This window comes from Sebastes fasciatus, chromosome 2, assembly GCF_043250625.1.
Source record: "Sebastes fasciatus isolate fSebFas1 chromosome 2, fSebFas1.pri, whole genome shotgun sequence".
Taxonomy (NCBI): domain Eukaryota; kingdom Metazoa; phylum Chordata; class Actinopteri; order Perciformes; family Sebastidae; genus Sebastes; species Sebastes fasciatus.
The window spans coordinates 34133355-34153641 of NC_133796.1; the positions used below are offsets into that span (position 1 = coordinate 34133355).

General features: G+C 40.2%; 1 protein-coding gene across 2 annotated transcripts in view; it reads right to left on the reverse strand.

The window, feature by feature from the left end:
• Positions 1-20287, reverse strand: part of glceb (glucuronic acid epimerase b) — a 79903-nt gene that overhangs the window by 27411 nt on the left and 32205 nt on the right. For both annotated transcript variants that reach the window (XR_012592087.1, XM_074621237.1), the window contains exons 2-3: positions 16781-16895; positions 1044-1573 (exon numbers count right to left, since the gene is read on the reverse strand). Coding sequence is in view for 1 of the 2 variants with exons in the window: in XM_074621237.1 (XP_074477338.1) it covers positions 1044-1560 (517 nt within the window). In the remaining variant the exon portion in view is untranslated. The remainder of the gene's footprint in view (positions 1-1043; positions 1574-16780; positions 16896-20287) is intronic.

Sequence of the window (20287 nt, forward strand, 5' to 3'; positions counted from 1 at the left end):
ATTAAGTAGATCATATATTTCTCAGTGACATAGGGTTTATCGAACACCTAAAAAAGAATTAAAATTCAACATACACTGCGCATTGATGTGGTAGTTTTTGCCCAAACACTGACTGTGTAATCTATAGCTGTGTTTCCACCAGGAAGTCCCTGGTAATTTTAGTCTCGGGAATACTTTTCAAAGAACTAAAAGTTTCCTTCATCCCATAGTTGTCTGTGTTTCCACTGCGGTATAAAGACTTACGAAGATTAGGCAAATTAGTCCGCTGACGCATGATATGGGACGAGGGCTGCTGGTGGTCACAGCAGTAAACACACTCTGCAGCCTGCAGATCAGTGTGCCCGTCCATTTCATCTAAAAGACACGTTGAAAACGTTTTGTCTCACTGAGACGACATTAACTGCTGCGTAGTATTTAGGCCTACTAATGTACGTTGGATGTAATGAATGAAATGCAGAGAAGGAAAATGAAACTAACTTTCCACAGTAAATCATCGGTTGAGTGTTTGATGGTTATTTATTTATACTTTAGAACGTAACCACCGTGAAACAATCAGAAAATAACTTAATTTTCTCTCATTTATGGCACCGCCGCATTGTATGTCTATTCTCGCCTTCTCAGCTCAGTCGCACGATCTCTCTCTCTCTCTCTCTCTCTTTTTCTCTCTGTCTTTTTTTTAAAAATGAGTTGGGAAGCCAACAGCAGAGCCACTTTTTTTTCATATTTGTCAGCATTTTGTCACCTTTTGCACATGTAATAAATTGATTATTTTTGCATCCGAAGAGACTCTTCTTTTTTGTCATAGTGCTGGTATTTTTTTCCTGAGATGAGACTGTTGATCTTGGCTACACACACCTGACACTACTTCCTAAAAAGCATGGATTCAAAAGCACAAAGCCTTTCAGATCGGTTTCTCTAGTATCTAACAGACAGTAGAAGTTAGGGGTTCTTAAATACTGATATTCAGATGCATAGTGACTCGAACTGTAAGCATGTGTATTCTGAAACATCAGTGTGATGAAGATCAATTAAAGAAGTCTTACCTTCCACTCCACTTATACACTTGACACGGTCACGGACCTCCACGTTGTATCCCTCAAATGACATGAAGACTCCATCGGGGTGGTAGGGCTCGCGCTGCGCGTACACCTTTGAGTAGCTGTGCTGGAACTCGAAGCGATCGTAGCCGTCGTACTGCACCACTTTGCCGTACACCTCAAAGTATTTTTCCATCCAGTTGAAAGGCAGGTATATCTCTCCGCCCTCTCGCCGGCCTTTGATTGTAGATTCATCATTGATGAGGCAGTCGATTTCGTCATACTTGATCCCCGCGGCGACCCCAACAACGGGCGGGGGCTCTGGAGGTTGCGGAGGATGCTGCTGGCTGCTGATGCTGGCATCCCCCACCTTGGGACTCGGAGCCACCAAGGCGGCGCGGGGCAGGAAGTGTAGGGAGGTGTCGCTGGTGCAGCGGTTCCACAGCAACACGGTGATGAGCGTGAAGAGGGCGCAGATGACGATGAGGGTCTTGTAGTTCACCCGAGCAGCCAGGCAGCGCATGGTCACAAGTCGCCTGAAGGACACAAACACAAGGACTACATTAGAAGCATGTATGATTGAGCATTTGTTGAGAAACAGTCAGGCCAATTAACGTATAATCTACAGCTCTCAGCACTGTGGCCTTGGAGCCATATTTTTTAAACAGCCCATCAAATAGTATCGACTCATCATATCCTACTTAATCACTATTATTAGAGAGCAAAGGATAATATGGAAAAAGTGTGAATCTGATACACTGACGTAAATTCAGTGTATAACATCTAATGCAACTTTCATAACAACAGTGAGTGGATTTAATATAGAATAAAAGACACAAGGTTACTGTAAAATCTGCCTTTACGTGCAGCAGATCAGTAATCAGATTTCTCCTCTACCCCTGACTTGGAGCCATGACTTAACAAGATACTTTTTTTTTTATTGTCGGAGCATTTGGACTGACAGGGCAATGAGAAGGACAGGCTGGCTGTGTGCACAGTTTGTCCTTCAAGCAACAATGGGTCTGAATTTCAAAAATAGTCAAATGTTTAGCAGTAGAAACAGAGTTATCTAGACTTCCAGAGGCCACTTAGTGTCAGTTTCAGTGTTAGTCAGACTTTGAATAAAATCATATTGAATACACATTACTATGTGTTATGATATTTCCTTTCATCCTGCAGTATATTTCTGTAACAGTGGGCCCCGTTTTGAAGTCTTTGACATGCACATGCGTCCATTTAAATAGCTGATTAGAAACCTGTATACATGAACAAGATATCAGCTTTCTCCAGTAGGAGTATACCTGGGGAAATCTCTAATCCCCACACCTCCATTACTGGTTTCTGGTTTACACGACGTTTAAAAAAAAAAGCGGAGAGAGGATCTCAACTCAAAAACGCTACCTCATGACAAGTAACCACGGCAGTGCTACTTTTGGCTGAGTTTTCTCTTCCATTCTCCAGTAAACTTGCGGGGGCAACACGCTTTGAGTTCAGGCTGGTGCACGCCAAGGGTAGAGTACGAGCAGGGAGGCAGGGAGGCATCTGATTGGTTCTTTCCAAGCGGACCGTGAGGCAGTGATTGGTAGACGTTTTCACAGGATTACAGCAGCTACAGATGACGGCTCTTTTCCGGTCCTTTTTCAGAGCTCATAAGTAATGGATCGCTGTCGGGGTGTAAAGACCATTTCAACCAATATAACAAATAGTGTATACTGGAGAACTTAGTCAACCCTGCCTTTAAGTGCATGTAAAAGCAATGAGCAACATAACTGCTATGCTCTTTAACAATAAGTTTTATTTTCTACACAAGTGAAAAGTCAGTTAATTCATATTAATAGGGGTTATACCAAATAGAGCAATTAAATGAGGTCAGTAGTAAATCCAAAAATAATTTGAATACAACCAAAAGAAACTAGTGCTGTGTCTCAATTCAATGCTTTTTTGAGTGCATAAGTGCGTTCACACTGAGAAGTATTGCAAAATGCAGTACACTATAAGTGCCAGATGTTGTACTCAAAATAGTTGACTGAAACAGCGAATATTGAACTGTACAAATTTAAGTTATACATGTGTTTTTTACCATTAGGTACCACTATACTGTAGTCGGATGGAAGCCATTATTGGGTTAATTTATCCGTCTGAATTGAATTACTGCCGAGACGGCGTGATGTTCGTGACTGACTATCACCAGCTGATCTACTGAGCTTCCGGTGAGAGCACAACAGCCGTGTGCAATTTGAGACAACACTACCCTGTCAAAATTCATGTACTACGCAAGTTAGTACACAGTGTACACAGTGTACTACATGGAAGTGTACTAACGGAAGTATCCGAATAGAGACACAGCTTAGAAAAACATCTAATGCAAATTAGCTACATGGTAAATAACACTGCCAAGCAACAGTCTACAGTACAGCGTTATCCAGTGATTATCTCATGAAACACTACATAAACCCAAGAGATTGCTGCTTGGAACAACTTTCCCTAAATAGATGACAAGTTGTAATTTGTGTCAAACACACATTTTTGCTCACTTTTGTTTGGTGAAGAGCGTGTCTAGCTGTAGATGAGTCAGAAGCACATGAGGACAGAGTTGGTAAATGTAGAGTCTGTTGATAATTAAGACTGTAAACTCCAAATAAAACCAAATTCGGTGTGGTCGCACAAGCAAATTGGCAGGTTTGTGACCAATGAGAAGCTCTGGATTGTGCTTTGATTGCCAGCGTGTGCATGTGCGTCTCATTTACAACCCAACAAACAACCATTGTGTGCAGTTGGTCTTTTGGTCAACTCGTCCATCATTTTTACTTCTTGTTTTCAAGTCACTTCTGCTTCTCATTAAACTCACAAACTCTTCTATCTGGCACACTTAAAGGAATAGTTCAACATTTTGGAAAATATGCTTATTTGCTTTCTTGCTGAGAGAACATGATGACATGACAAGGAAACAGCTAGTCTGGCCCTGTCCAACGGTAACAAAATCGACCTACCAGAACCTCTAATGCTCACTAATTAACACGTTATAACTTTTTTGTTTAATCCTTACAAAAACCTTAGAGTAAAAGCAATTTCCCATTTTACAGGGGGGTTATATGCCTCTTCCTTTAAACAAATAGTTTTTAAGATGTAGGGGCAAGACAAATAATATCTCCCCGACCAACCCGGTCTCACAGGAAGGCGTATAAATACCACGACATTACACTGACTTTCCGTGTGTCATGACTAGGCATTTAGCCTTTTTGCGTGTCATTTGTACGCCACCTAACGTTCGCAGTTAGGTTTAGAAAACCACTTAGGTTAAGGAAAAACATCATTGTTGGGCTTAAAATAAGTACGTAAATTAAGAAAAATACGAATGTAAACAACGTAACACAACTACGGAAATCACATCACAAACGTCACTAAAAAACATGTGACAAACGTTACTAACGTAACTTACAAAACACCGGACTCCTGGTTAAAAGTCATGTGTTTGTTGGACCCATCCACATACCCATCTGCCTGCCATAAGTGGTCTTTCTTGCTTTTTATACTGCGTCACTAACTCTTGCCATGGCATTTATATGCCGATGCATTTACATTGCAGTCAGTAATGGATACATGCCGTACAAATGAAGCGTTGAAATCAAGAAAGGCGTACTTATTGCAAGCTAAACGCCTTGTGCATTATCATGGCATTCATACGCCTTTTTGTGCAAATGGTCTGCCCTGACGCTGGCCTTCCATCACTGGCTACCAGACAAATCTTAAATTCATTTTAGAGCATTGTATGGAATTGCAGCTGTTTTAATCTCTAACCAGCTCAGCCAATATTGCATTTTCAAGTCCCTTACATCCCTTACATCCAATTACCCTTTCGAAAGGTTTACACTATCACTCACAATTAAGTTGTATATTGACATTTTTAAATCCAGTCTTAAGAAACATTTTCTTTTACATAAAAGGTTACTGTCGCTACATGATCGTTTATATTCTGTCTATATCAGATTCTGTGCATTTCCAATACATTTATCTATTTTCTCTGTAATTATCTGGATGTATTTTAAACTGTCCTGTACAGCACTTTGGTCAACATTTGTTATTAAATTGACTTGACCTGCTCACAGTATTCAATAGCAGTTCAACAACGTTTGGGATTACACAAACACCCATTTTACTTATAAGTTTGCTGAAGGTCTAATTGTATATGAATGAAGAACTCAAACAATGCAATGACATGCTACTGGATCCATGTTTTCATGTCCTCAGTGTTTCTCTGGCATTTTCACCAAGCCAGAGAGAAATCAATACACACACCGAGGTCTCCTCCTCCACACTAATTACAGCTCCCTGCTCAAAGAATTCGCTATTACAGTGACGACAGAGTCAGGTCCTCTGATGACGGAGGACGGAGGAGGAAAACCATTATTCCCCAAGTTCATTTCAATAGCCCACCTTAAAACTAGACACTACCAAAGGTCAGCTCAATTAATGGGCATTAATTGGGCGATAGCAATGTCCTACAGCATTGCTGAGTCAAATTATACTGCTAGCAGCCTCTTGAACAAAGTTAATGGTGTAGACGACTCTAACTAAGTAGGAAAGTGGACTTCCAGAGTGCTTAAACAAGCACTAAATGTTTTGTATGGAGGTGGATGAGATGTGTCCACTCAAATAAGCACAGAAATTCTGTTCTCCGATACACAACTGAATCATTTTTGTTCCACAATAAAGAGAAATAATTTTCTTTCTTATAAGCTCTAACTCTTGCAGCTTCTGTGTTATAGTCTCTAAAACGGACAATTCATGAATTAATTTATGTGCAATATCAACGTATACCACTGTGCAATATCAATATTCTACTCAATATGTAAGGGATTTTGCATTATCAGGATGGATACGGACGACGCAAAGTCCATTAATTCCTGATAATGGACACCTCGAAGGGCATTATCTCGCTTATGCCATGGTCACTTGCCAAAGACAAAAATAATTAAGACTGTTAACTTAACAAAACCTAAAGTCTTTCATAATCAATTCACTTCGTTTCCCTGGTAACGCTGAGGGTTTGCTAATACCTGAAAAAATCATTACCTTCCCATAAGGTTCTTATGCAATGGAAACGTTGTTCAGTAAATAGGATGGACCTCGATTTGGCAACGGGAGATATCTCTAGTCCGCTCAGCTCATATAACCCTTTGGTTAACCATCAGAAGTTTCACAAACAAATGAGAGGTCATGTACTCTGTCGGCGGCAGACTGAAGTAGCGAATTGAATAGCAAATGGGATGAGACGATCGCTTATGTGATACAACAACAGTTAGTTCAAACTGAAGGACAAACATTACACTCAGTGTTGTGAATAAGATATTCATTATTTTAGAACATTTTAGTCATTTAGAACAGTGAACAGACAGTTTCACTGTCAGAATTGAGTATTCACCCAGACCATGGTATAACACTTCATATGTGCAATAATGTGAACTCAACCATTTAGTCTGTCTACTATTATATTTTATATTTAGCTGTTTACTTGTTTATTATATCTTTACTGTTTACTTTCTTATTTATCATATCTTGTGTTGTTTTTACTGATGCCTTTCCTGATGTCACCTTTGCTGCTGTATCACTGCAAACTTCCCCGCTGTGGGACTAATAAAGGAATATCTTTTCTTATCTTAGTTCAAAACTTTCTGCTGTTGTGTTCCAGTCAGTATTGGAAAAAAAGCTTTGGTGTATCTCAGCGCTTGATTAATTATTGCTATACGCAAAAACTATAATAGATGTTTAGAGAAATGTTGGTGCTGCTTGGTGCAGTGAAGAAAGATTGGGCCGTCAGGAGCTCTGACAACGCAGAGAGTGCGAGAGAGAGGGCCTGGGGACTGCACCCTGAAAGATAAGTAGGACCGGCCGTGTCAGGGAACCGACTATAAATAATTGGTTCTTTTTATAGTGATTCGTTGCCGGTGTTGAGCTCAGGCTCAAGGTGGATAGACACGGGCTTAAGCACTGCAGCATGGAGAGTATCCTAATGCCGTGCGCCGACTACGAGACGATCCGTCAAAAGCCATGTCCCATTTCCTGAACGTAATTTACACGCAACAGTAAGCACACTGGAAGAGGAGTCAATGTCACGGGTGGGTAAATTACAAGATGCAGTTTGTTTGTGGATCAAAAATCATGAATGTTTTTTTTCAGGCCATATCTCTCTCTATTTCTCATCCACATCTGACACATAAATAGGCGTTTGCACATTTACCACCTGGCTGGAACAGCTCTAGAGGTTAAAACGTGAGGTCCACTGGTAACAAACTAGAGTGATAGAAAATTAAATTAAAGAAGAGCAAGAGAGCAAGACAGTAGAGAGAGAGAGAGATAGAGAACAAGACAGTAGAGAGAGAGAGAGATAGAGAACAAGACAGTAGAGAGAGCGAGAGAGAGAGAGAGAGAACAAGACAGTAGAGAGAGCGAGAGAGGGAGAGGGAGAAAGAACAAGACAGTAGAGAGAGCGAGAGAGGGAGAGGGAGAAAGAGAGACTGTGCAAGCAAGAAAGTTAAATTAAAGAAAAATTAAACTGTATTCCATATTTTATTACAATAAATTAAAAAATAGCAGAGAAAACTCACTGCACCACCGTGCAGCAATAAGACTGAGCCCGCTACCACCTCTGAAACACAGAATAGCGGCCGTCCCTACAGGTAGACATTACTCCACTATATCTCTACATAGCAAATATCTGTTTGCTGCTTTATTAATGCTCTGGATATCGTATAGAGAACCTTTAAAAAAGCTCAAAACACTGGGGTTAATCATCTCACAGCAAGGCGACAAGGCAGTGTCTTCTGACATGAGCCCATCTCAAAACTGACCTAAGCCAGGCATGTCTGTAAACAGGTGCAGGCTCTAAATCAGTGAGTTGAATGCAGTCTAAAATTGGGTCATTTTAACTTGTTCCATGTTATATTTAATACTGTTAATGGGGGGAAAACATGTAATATAGATTCCAGGACAGTACTGAAAGCAGGCAGTTGCCAGTAACTGGTACGAACTCGAAAGCTGGCACAGCAATAGGCAGCGATAGGCACAGGAGGTTGTGGCAAAACAGTGGAGGATCGTCCGGCAATAAAGTTGAACCTGGCTCAACTTTTGCTGCAATGCAATGCAACGTCATCTAGCAGGCCGCTGTGTTGACCAATCAAATATGTGCAAGCCCACATTCCTGGTGGAATACTGTAGCATGAACACAGTATTGTTTATCTCCAGAGTTATAAAATCCTGTATGAATCTTTTACTCAAACTTTACTTTCTGGACCTTAAACAAGACGACCCCTCACGTTCTAATGCAGGGCTGTTTTCGGTCTGAATCCTTGCTCCTTGCTGAGCCAATAAACTCATTCAATCTTTCTGAATCCCAAAAAACATGTCTATTCAAATCCACATAAAGAGTAATAACATTTTGTTTTATGTCCCGTTAACTAAGTTGACAAAAACAATTCAGTTTAAACACTGTTCTACTGTGTTGAGGATGTTTGTAAATCACATGCTACTGATGAATGAGTTAATTACAAGGCAAACAAACAGCATTTAGCTAGTTGCTCAGACAGTAGCTGTATTGTCTCTGGTGCATTTTGACCCAAATTCACTTACATCTATGAGGAGTCTGTTCTCACCAGAAAAAACAACAGCATCAGTTGTTTATTTAAAAGCTTAGTACGACTTGTTTTTAGGTTTTTCTGCCAAGAAACCTCCTCAGTGGTTCAAATAATGACTGTCCTCGCTCAGTAGCAAAGACAGGAGTTGTGTGGTGTGTTCTACGGCCACAGAAGCTGTTAGGGGGGAGATCAGAGTGAATAGTTGAGAGTACATCGTGTGTGAATTAAACACCAGAGACTGCAGTTTGTTTCCTGCAAACGCTCACTTTATTTGAAGGCAAACTTTCCCTAACCTTAACCACGATGGATCCTTTGTTTACCTTTAAGTCGTTTTCAGACATGAACCATAGAGGTGGAAGATCAGAAAAAGCTTTGGAACAGTCACATGCATCATTTTTATTTTATCGTTCAGGTATGAGGACTGGTTTATAAGATATGGATGGACCTTTGTGTAATCCACTTGTTATCAGCTCAACTCAGGAAGTGTTGCACAGATATAATCCCTCTGGTAATAACACTGTTCTGATCTGGAGGGAAAACTAGACCGACATCAAATATATATAAAAATAACACATGCAACTTGACAGGAGGTGAAACACAATCCTGTTGGAGGATAAAAGTCTTCCATGCTTGACAGATTAAGGAAAAAGACACTGGAAAACAAAAGCAGATTTTCAGTTTACTCCCAGTGTCCCGACATAGGAAATTGAAAAATGTCTGAAATAGGAGACAGTGCCTTGTTGAGGCTTTAGATTTGTATCTGATGGCATGAAGAAAAGTTTTGGCATATTTGTTTTGTTGTTTTTAAGTCGGTTATTTGTCTCGGCTGCCGTCTTGGCTAGAACTCCCACGGAAAAGTGATTTTAAATGTCAATGGGACTATCCTGTAATTGTTGTAACAGTACAGTAGCTCTGCTTTGCCAAGTCTTTTCTTGAATGAAACTGATGACGGCAATTTGGGATGTTTAGTAATTTAATAATGCCCACATTGTCATGATTTTGTGTTATTATAGCGTTGTGACTAGATCTATACTATACTATGGACACAATACTTTACAATGTATCACTGATCTGAGACATCCCCTGACTCTTATATAAAATGTGGAGATGTGTGACTATATCAAGTGCGTCTTCAACTAATTTACTCCTCGCTCAGCATGAGCAGGAAGAATGGGAAGGAAGTTGGGGCCCACTTGATTATTTAATCACTATAAACAATAGATCAATTAACAATAAGCACAAGATTAACATCCTGACACTCACTGAACTGCTATTTAGAGGGAAATAGTGTCAGGGAAATTATAGAACATATTGTGTCATATGAAAAAATGCTAAGATGGTTGCATTGAAAATGGTTCCTCTCTTTACTTATGTACAGTCCTGTCACACATTTCCAAACTATGTAAGGTGCTGTGTTTATCTTAACACAAAGACAGGAGGCAAGGGAAAACAATTTCCAAATAGACTCACTTTATCAAAAAGAAAAATGGTCCAATTTCGCTATATACCGTAGCTATTTGGAAACATATTACATAAGCGGTATATAGGGCTGAAACCATGGACTGTATATAAGAAGTGGACGTAGTCACCGTGACGTCACCCATTGGTTTGTGGACTGCCGCTGAGTTTGACATTTTGTCAGTCGCCATTTTGTTTTTTGCACACAGAAGTGACACAAGAGGGAGGAGCTAATTACAACCAAACGCTAAATGAGACATTTTAAGCAACCAAAAAGGTTATAATTAACTTTCAATTGAAAACACACTGTGAAAGGGTTAAAGTTGTAAGACAAAAACGCAGACAACTCCCAGACCGGACAACGGTGTGGTAGCAACCTGTCAATCACAAGGTAGCCACGCCCTAAAGCATCCCCTGCTTTATGGTCTATTTGACTCTAAATGGGACCATAATTTACTAAATGAACATCATACTGTATTGAAGACTTGAAACTAGTGATTGAGACCATAAACTCATGTTTACAATGTTTACTGAGGTAATAAATCAAGTGAGAAGTAGGCTCATTTTCTCATAGACTTCTATACAATCAGACTTCTTTTTGCAACCAGAGGAGTCGCCCCCTGCTGGCTGTTAGAAAGAATACAAGTTTAAGGCACTTCAGCATTGGCTTCACTTTTCAAACCCCAGAGGTTGCCCACTGGCTGAAACAATGAATTGATGGATTCATGATCAAACAGAAACTTAATCTATTTTCATATTTGATGAATAATTTTAGTCATTTTTGCCAAAAATGCCGAACATCTGCTGGTTCCAGCTTCTCCGATGTGCTACTTTTCAGTGTTTTATTTCATAGTAAACTGAATATCACTGCGTTTCGGACTGTTGGTCGGACAAAACAAGACATCTGAACATGTCACCTGGGGCTCTGGAAAAACTGGGATCAACATTTTTTCACTGTTTTCTGATATTTTATGGACCAAACAATTCATCAGTTAAGAAAAGATTAATGAATAATGATAATAGTCATAAGTCGCAGCCCTAGTGGAAAAACTAAAATGATTCATAGTACTGGAAAATACTCATCAGGGCATCGAAAATAGACATTATGTTTACTAATAACTAAATACAAAATGTACAGTATGCTAACAATTACAAACTGCTGGTAAATCCCATCTGACCTCTCTGGCTGACAAGTTCTTCATGATATTGCTGACAGCTCTACACTGTAGCTGCTTGAGCGAACATCGGCTTCACTGACTAACAGGACGAACAACTTCACAGTCTTGAGTTCCTGGAGGTCCCCAGGGTGCTCACACGTCCAGCTTTTTTTTTGCTGCTTCTGCAGATCAGGCTTTAGACTTTGATTGGGAGCATTTGCCTTTGAGCTGTAACATGTGAGGGATCTCTGGGTGCCCTGGTTGTTGCTTCATCAAATGCAGCAACTGATCCCCTGGCTTAAAACTATGGGTATTAATTCCGCCTGACACAGACAACAAAAGCAAATATTTAGATGTCTTTATCCCCCCCAAATCCCCAGTAACAAGGCTGGGAAAATTATAACATGCACCTATAAGATTGTTTTTTAATGATGAGAAAGGGTGAGGCGTTTTCAAGAGTGAAATCAAATATCAAAAAGACATTGTGGCCTCGTTAAACGCATTTCAAGGCAAACCAGCTGCTAGTCGGTGTCCTGGTCCCCAGTGCAGAATGTACGACACTTACAACATGTCAAAACTGCTGCAGCAGTGAGCATAAGGATGGGTGAATGGAGTTGTTTTTCTTCTCCTGCTGTCCTCTGGCGTAAAAATCATGAGCAGTCATCACAGCAATAAAAGCTGAGTGCTCGTGAGCCACCCTTGGGGAGCTATTGGAGCAGAAGCCCGGTGTATGCGTGAGATGCAGGTGTTGTAGCCCTAACTAAACTCCTGACATTTTCACTGCTCTCCTCCACGGGTGAAGTAAGGTAGGGCTTTGAGACTGCCTGTAAATTATACGCTTATGCTGAAGCTGTGAGGCATGTTAGCTCCTGTGGAGATGGGATGTGTGTGTCTGTGTGTGTGCGTGTGCATTTGTACTGTGGGTGTCTGTTGTGGTTGTGAGCCTGATTATGATACTGTGTAGGCATCGGGGTGAATTCAAGGCAACAACTGACAGGGGAAAAAATAACTTGCATCTTTATCCCACAGCCATTTAGTATGTGAGCAGAGTCACTATAAATCTCTTTTTCGACGCTTACATTCTTGTACTATTATTTTTTTGATAGAAAATATTCAAAGTGTTGGTATATAAACAGATCTGTCTGTCACTAGAATATGTTAACACTCCCTCCCAGGCATAATTTACTTAATTTTTATAACAGACGGGTCACAGGAATTAAAAAATCATTAAAGCTGGTTGTCTCCTAAAGGCTGCTAAACGACATGGTTGAGTCATAAATATGAAAACCAGCACTGATCTGAGGTCAGTTATTGAGTCTTTAACTTTTACATTCAAGACGCAGCCAATCCTTTAAAGAGGTGCAGCTGTAAAGCCTCGGTTATACTTTCCGCAAGGATGGTCGCGCGTACAGGAGCTGATGTGGAATTGTGACGAGGAAACGTTAGGATCTTTTATACTCCGCCCAGGTTTCTCCTCACGGCAAACCGACATTCTCAAAGCTCCACAAAGTTCTTCATTTTAATTTTTAGCTTCCACGTAGTTAGAAACATTTGGATATGCACTGAAACCCTGCGAAGGGCCGTGTCTGATGGTGTGTCGTCACATAGATCGTGCGGACACATGTGCACTCACGATTGTGGCAAGCATAAATCCCGGTTTAGTCTCGTGTGATTTTGTAATATGGCAATTAGTCAAGGTTGTAAGAAAGAAAAGAAGGCCTGGTTAATTGGACTTTCTTTTTGGTAAAGTATACTTAGCAACCAGAACCAGTTAACCATTGTAATTTTATAACTGCTGTGCAGAATCTGCAGTAACAACAGTTTCTGTAAACCTTCTCTCTCTCACTGACTGCAGCTGAAGCCACACAGCAGCAGCCACAGAAAGCCGGGAGGTCTGTATTCATAGAGCAGCGTTGGGGACTCTCTTCAAGGAAATCTGCCACTAATGTCTGCCCAACAGCCAGTAAATTTGTTGTGAGGGTTGTTTTTAAAATAAAGTTGCTAAAAGGGTCTTAAAAGTCACCAAATCTAGTGACACCAAGGCAGCAGCTAATCATTTTGCTGTGTTCACACTACGAGCGACAAAAGCAACAAAACGACCAGCGTGGTCAGCTACATTGTTGGCGAGTCGCCGCTGAAGTGTTGCTCAAGCGCTTGTTGATGTAGTTATGTCGTTAAATAGCACTGGGAACTGGCTAACGGCATTTTTTCGAGATGGAACGGAACAGAGTGAAACAAAAACATATGATTGGTTGATGCTTCAGTCATCAGAGCGCTGAAAAAAGTTGAAACCTGCTCAGCTTTATTTGTAACGCGTCACGGCTGTCACCCAAGCGACAATTGTCAGACATCAGTTTGTAGCTTCATGTCGCTGGCTTCCATTGAAAATGACTTGTAGTCTGTTGCTCCGTCGCTTATTAACAAATCTTCAGAATATCTTCTTTTTTTTTTTTTGAAGTTATTTTTTGGGGGCATTTTTTAAGCATTTATTGATAGAGTGTTGGAAAGGGGGAGAGAGAGAGAGAAATGACATGCGGAAAGGACCACAGGCCGGATTCGAACCCGGGTCCACCGCTGCTAGGACTGAGCCTTGGCCATACATGGGCGCCCGCTCTACCGACTGATCTTCTTGATTAGTTGATTAATCGTTTGGTCTATAAAATACCAGATGATAGAGAAAGATTTCCTTAAACCTGCAGTAGGCAGAATATTTTTGGCAACATTGGGCAAAAATTCCATAATAACCTTTCAGCATATTGTAATTCAAGTGTTCTGAGAGAAAATTAGACTTCTGCACCTTCTCATGGCTCTGTTTTCAGGCTTTGAAAAAGCCTGTGACGGGAGACTTTGGCCAATCACAGGTCATTTCATAGAGAGAGTGTTCCTATTGGCTGTGCTCCGGCTGGTAGGCGGTGCTTAGTATTTCCTAAACTGATCTCAACATGGCTGCCCGGTCACAAACCTTCTCATTTTAAACAGTACACTACAAGACGTTTCTGGAAACATTTGAGGCAAGAAATAGGCATTACAGTAACAGAGTATTGATTCATATTGGATAAGCGCTGCCTAGTTTGACTGTTTGATCGGAGTTCACGAGTGATTGACAGCTGCTCAGAGCCGGCAGACTCCAGATCAGCACTGATTGGTTGTTTTCCTCCGGTCTGTCAAATCTTTCAGATGCCATTAAGAGCATCGGAGGACACCGAGGCACATTATTGTTTTTCAGATTACCTGTCTCATGCACTACTGTCAAGATAAAGTGACCGATTTATAAAAATAACTTTTTTTTATCATATTTTTTTTATTTCTACCCACTGCTGCTTTAAGCGCAATGTGATGCCTACACATGACTTGTTATGTTGCCCAACAGCTCCAAACCCCCAAAATATACAGTTTACTATAACATAAGATAAAGAGAACCAGTAAATCCTCACAATTGAAACTGGAAACGGAGAATGTTTGCTTGAAAAATAACTTCAAATGATTAACCAAAAATAGATTGTGAGTGACACAGTTACAAATTTGGTAACGCTGCGGTGGTTTCGAGTGTGATCCACCTGTCTTAAAAGAATGTCAGACGCTCAGCTAACAAACCTACGCTAACTGAACAGACCAACAAGTAAACTTGCATCACTGCTCAATAATAAAGCTTTGTTTCGAGGCAGCCCAGAAGTGAGTAAACTGCTTTGAAGTTAATGCGCCTGTGCGTTTTATCTCTAGTAGGAGGATTAAGCAGGTCATTACCAAAAAGCTTCTAACTGAGGCCTACTGAGGGATTAAGCAAGCTCCTAATCAAATGGAGAGGAGACAAGAGAGATATTTATAAACAAGACCTTCTGCATCGTTTCAGAGGCAGGTCATGCCAGCTGCTTGTCCTGCAATACCACAGAAACAAATGTGGATATAATAAGATACAGGGAGCGGCGGAGGATGCTAAAAGCTAAGAAACAAACCATGCTATGGTAGAATTTAGTGCACATAGTATATAAGTGCTGCAACAAGAATATGGGCTGTGTAAACTCCAGCAGTTAGGGAGGAAATGGCATCGTACATCAACTATGGATTTGGGGTTTAATAGTCCTTGCTTGTTTTGTCCTTGCATTCTAATTACTTTGTATATGCTCAAAATGCTTTGGCATTTTTTTTTCTTAAGTGAGAATCAGAGCACTCAATATTTATAAAACTGCATCTTAGCAAGTACACAATTGGAGTGTTGAAGTGTAATCAACGAGCTGAGCTGAGCAAATGACTGACTAATTTTAAAAGGGGCCATATCATGCTCATTTCCAGGTATATACTTCTACTTGAACATATTTACATGCTTTAATGTTCAAAAAACACATTATTTTTCTCATACTGTCTGTCTGAATATTAGCCTTTTAAGGGTAATGTTGGTAATCTATGTGACATAGATGTGTGTATATGTTGTTTATAGGCTTGGGCAACATGATCTTGTTGTCAGATATCACTGGTTTCTAATGATACTGCATCTCATTATTTTTGTCAGTTTTGTCACTTTCTTCACAGGTAGGGTAAGAGTAAGCTCATGGGAAGAATGACAAGATTGAAACCAGCTGTCTTTCCGCATCTTTTTTGTGCCTATCTATGCTTGATTTTGTGCAAATATTGAGCAGAATATGTTGTTTTGCTTTTCTGCGTTGAACAGACCAAACAATTAACAAATCAGCCAAGTTGTGCAACTAGACAAACGTCATCGTTAACTGAAACATGATGTAAACATTTCACAACTGAAACAACAGCCTCCAATTCAAGACTATTACTTTTTATAACTTGATTATCAAGCAAATTGTGCAATAAGTTCAACAGTATGTTCAATCTGGTTGTTGATGATTTAAAAAAACACAAATGATTACTGACCAGGTGACATAGCCGTCTCAAATATCAGCCGTGGTGTGAAGCGGTGTGGCATTATCCAGAGGTTATAACGGTGCTGTATGGGGGTGTGTGTCTCTTCATGCAGACACACACGTTCCCGTGTTATACGAGCTAATGAACCCAGAGCTAGTTCAAAGAGCTCCGTCTTTCCTTATGCTATCAAAGATGACTCGGTGATGACAAGAGGAGGAATGCAGGGCTTAGGGGGACTCCTAACTGCTATGCTTAATCATTTCACCATACAATCAAGACTGGGCCATTTTTTCCACAGTAGATATAAGAACGTGCAGAAAATGTAAGATTTAATTTGTCCATTTAATGAGGTCTAGCACAAATTGGCATACAGAAGAGGTTGTACTGCATATAGTATGTTATTTTATTTCACATACTGTAATTAAGTTTATTTCCTAAGACAAAAATATCCAGTGTTTCAGTTAGGTTGTAATCAAAGGTTGTGCATGAGTAAAATATCTACGCTGAATGTCATCCAAATATATAACTGTATAAATATATATACTGTGTATACCCTTGGGGACGTGAGGACTTTGATCATCAATGTATGTTGCCCTGAATCGAGGACTGTAATGATATTCATACTGACCTCTAATCCATTCACAAGGAAACGGCCAACTGGCTGGACATCCTGTCGACATTCACCACCAAGTCTTTCCACAGCTCCTTCTCCTGGTATTTTCTGCTTCCAGTTTCTTCAGCACCTATACATGACAGAGGAGAGAGTGGAATTACATTATTGTGAATCAAAGTTATGTATATAAAAAGGTGCATACACATGCATACAAATCTGTCAATATTGTCATTCACTGGTTTTGTTCCATCTTGCAGATGGATGGATGGATGGTTTTGTTCATGCCGTTTACATTTTTCAGTGCATCTTTTCCCTTTGTAATCATTTCTAAAGCATCCTTTAAAAGGTGCAGCATGTAGGATCTGGTGCCATCTAGTGGTGAGGCTGCAGATTGCAACCAACTAAAACTTCCCGCGTGTGAGAACAACGGTGGCTGATGCGAAAACGCGATTGTCCAATGTTGGGTTTGTCTGTTCTGGGCTACTGTAGAAATATGGTGGCCGGCTCCATGAAGAGGACCTGCTCCGTATGTAGTTTTAAACGGCTTATTCTAAGGTAACGAAAACAATGATTCTTATTTTCGGGTGATTAAACACTAAAGAAAACATACTTCTTAAAGGACTATTTGTAACTTTTTAAGCGTATAAATGTAGCGGGTCGGCACACATGCAGGTTCGCATATGCGCGCTCGCGTGTGGCCGGAGCCTCGTCTCCGCTGCCTGCTCTCCTTCACTCAGACAGTGCGCGCGTCCTCGCTGTCTCGCTCCACGTCGAGAATATCTAGTGAATGTACAGTGGACATTTGTGCAGAAATAAATGCTGCAGCTCCTCCAGACCAACAGAGGTTTTCCGTGTCTTGTGAAGTGACGGGGCTCCTCAACGAGTTACGTTATCGTCTCGTTAACGACCGGGTGCCGGTGTCTTCGGCTGCCGGCTGCGGTCGGAAGGCGATAACGTAACTCGTTGAAGAGCCTCGCTGCTGAAGCCTGCGCTGAGCAGGAAAAGCCAACACTAGGATCAGCATTGATTCATGGAGAGACCTTCGTCTGGTCAGCTAACATTACTGCCAAGCAGCTGAAATATAGAGTGATATTGTGGTTTTAGCTGACATCTGTCGCCTCACTGTTTTGAGCGATGCTCGTTCATGTCTATGTAGAGCGAGCAAGCGCGAGCTCGACGCTGACTTTCGTTGATTTCAAGGCCACAGGTGTCGCTGTTAAGCAGCAATTCTGAATCTTACAAATAGTCCCTTTAATATTATATTCCATTTCTGCCAATAGATCCCTCTAAATGTTACACACTGTTCCTTTAGATTGATGAGATTACTCAAGTCTTATCATTTGACATTAAGAAGACTAATAGTCTAAAAGCCCCGCCTAGCAGCCCTTAGAACAGTGGTTCCCTTTTAGCTCTTGATCCTTAATTCAAAGCCATATCTACTTGTGCTCCCTGGTCAAGAGTTGCGTGTCCATGAGTTGGAGAAGTTGAATAGAAGAGTCATTTTCCCTTCTGAGATTGTTTTGTTTGAATCATTTTTAGCTGCCATAAGAGGTAAAACTATATCATATTTTACAAGAAAAACAAAGATATAAGTCCAGTAAATAAACATTCAGTGTAGCAGAATTTAGTGTTTTATTATTTCCTACCCCAACTTACGACCCCTAAATTCATCTTGTGACTCCCTCTGCGGGTCCTGACTCACAGGTTAGGAACCACTGCCCTATAGGCCTGTGTTGCTCCTTACATCCAACCCAACCAAAGTTTCCACTGACAAATTGGCATTTGTTTCTCAACCACACCAATAGGCCCTTTGCACAACAACCATTTTGACATTGAAGGGTAAACACAATGTGTATTTCATCAAATGAATTATGGTCTCAATCTATTCAATGTGTCACAGCCATTCCAGTGAGCCAGCATGAACAATACTACACCTAAATGGAACAGGGCCATAATTAATGTTGTTAATCACACCCGTGTTTAAACTGCAATAATATGTCAAGATGGCTGCTGTGAAAAGGGCCTTTTTCAACTACATGCTTATTGCTTTTCAGGGTCACATCATAGTGGATTTGGGCATGTTTGGGCCGGGTTTATCCCAGCGTGCATTGAGGGAACGTTAGAGTCAGTGGAACAGGCTGCTTTTTCTAGTCTATCACATGTTCAATATTCACACAAAGTAATAGATAATCATGCAGAGGAATGAATTCCTCAGTAATCTGAACATCTTGGTCTAAACAGGCTCCACATTCTTCTCATGAAATCCTTTAACACGCTAAATGTTTCCGGAGGGAAATGATGATTGATCACTCCGGCACATGAAGCAGCTTTTCAATACAAACTTTTCAGAATGATACAAAAATTATCAACTGTTGCAATTTCATTTTCACTGTGGCTAATTATCACCTTAAATCAATGCTCCATAGACTCGGACACTGACACAAATACATAATTGTAATTGCAGCCGTGATGAATTTATAGGCTTTCCGACAGCAGGGTCATTAATGTACAACCAATCTATCAGTGCAAATGCGCTGAGAGTGACATGGATACTTTACTCTGCAATTAATCTCACCAATGTATTTCTAGCCCCTGTTGAAACAGGCCATTAAACTAAAGGAGGTGCTAAATCGCCACATCAAGGGAGGATATTGATCTCGTTATGAAATGTGCTTATTGACAAAGCACTTAAATTAGATATTGTAGAAGTAAAACCAGCTGGGCTCCTTCTGTCATTGCACGGCATCCTTGTAGTTTTACAATACTTGAAGAGAAAATAGACAGAGACACTATACATAGTATGATAAGGAAAAATACCACAAGATTGTTCTGATTGGTCTAAAGTCTTGAAATTTGGTACGGACATACTTTGGGCAAGTCTAACAGTACAACTTTGACATTTTTAGATCACATGGAAAAATGACACTTGTATTAATAGTAAAAATCAGGATTTTTGAAAAATGAAGAAAAACGCTTACATTGTGTTTATTAAATGTTTTCCATATGACATATTTTGTTTACACTGCATATGTGTGCATATCTTTGATATTCAACTTGTTATGAGTTCATAAATACCAAATACTTGATTGTGCTTCTTGTAGTTTCCGAGATACAGCTATTTTCTTATAGTACAGTATATTGCAAAAACAGTTAGACATAATATAATAAGAAAAACTCACTTTTCAACCAAAAGGTTTGACCAATTTTGAAAATGTCTTCACATTTGTGCTCAGACAAGCCCAGACAAAACTTCCAGAAGTCTTCCACCAAAGGAAATTAAAAATTTCAGTTACGGGCACAAATGGGTTGAATGAGTCATGGCATCAATCTCCCTTTAAGGTACATTTTAAACAGATAACAGATTGCACATTAAACAGATAATACACTAAAGAAAACATACTTATTACCAAAATGCTACACACATCAACTTATTAGAGTTCTATTAGAGTTCAGTACCAAGGTAACGGCTGGATAAATATAGCCCTTTTCATTTTTCCCACTTGAAAACATAAACATTGTAAA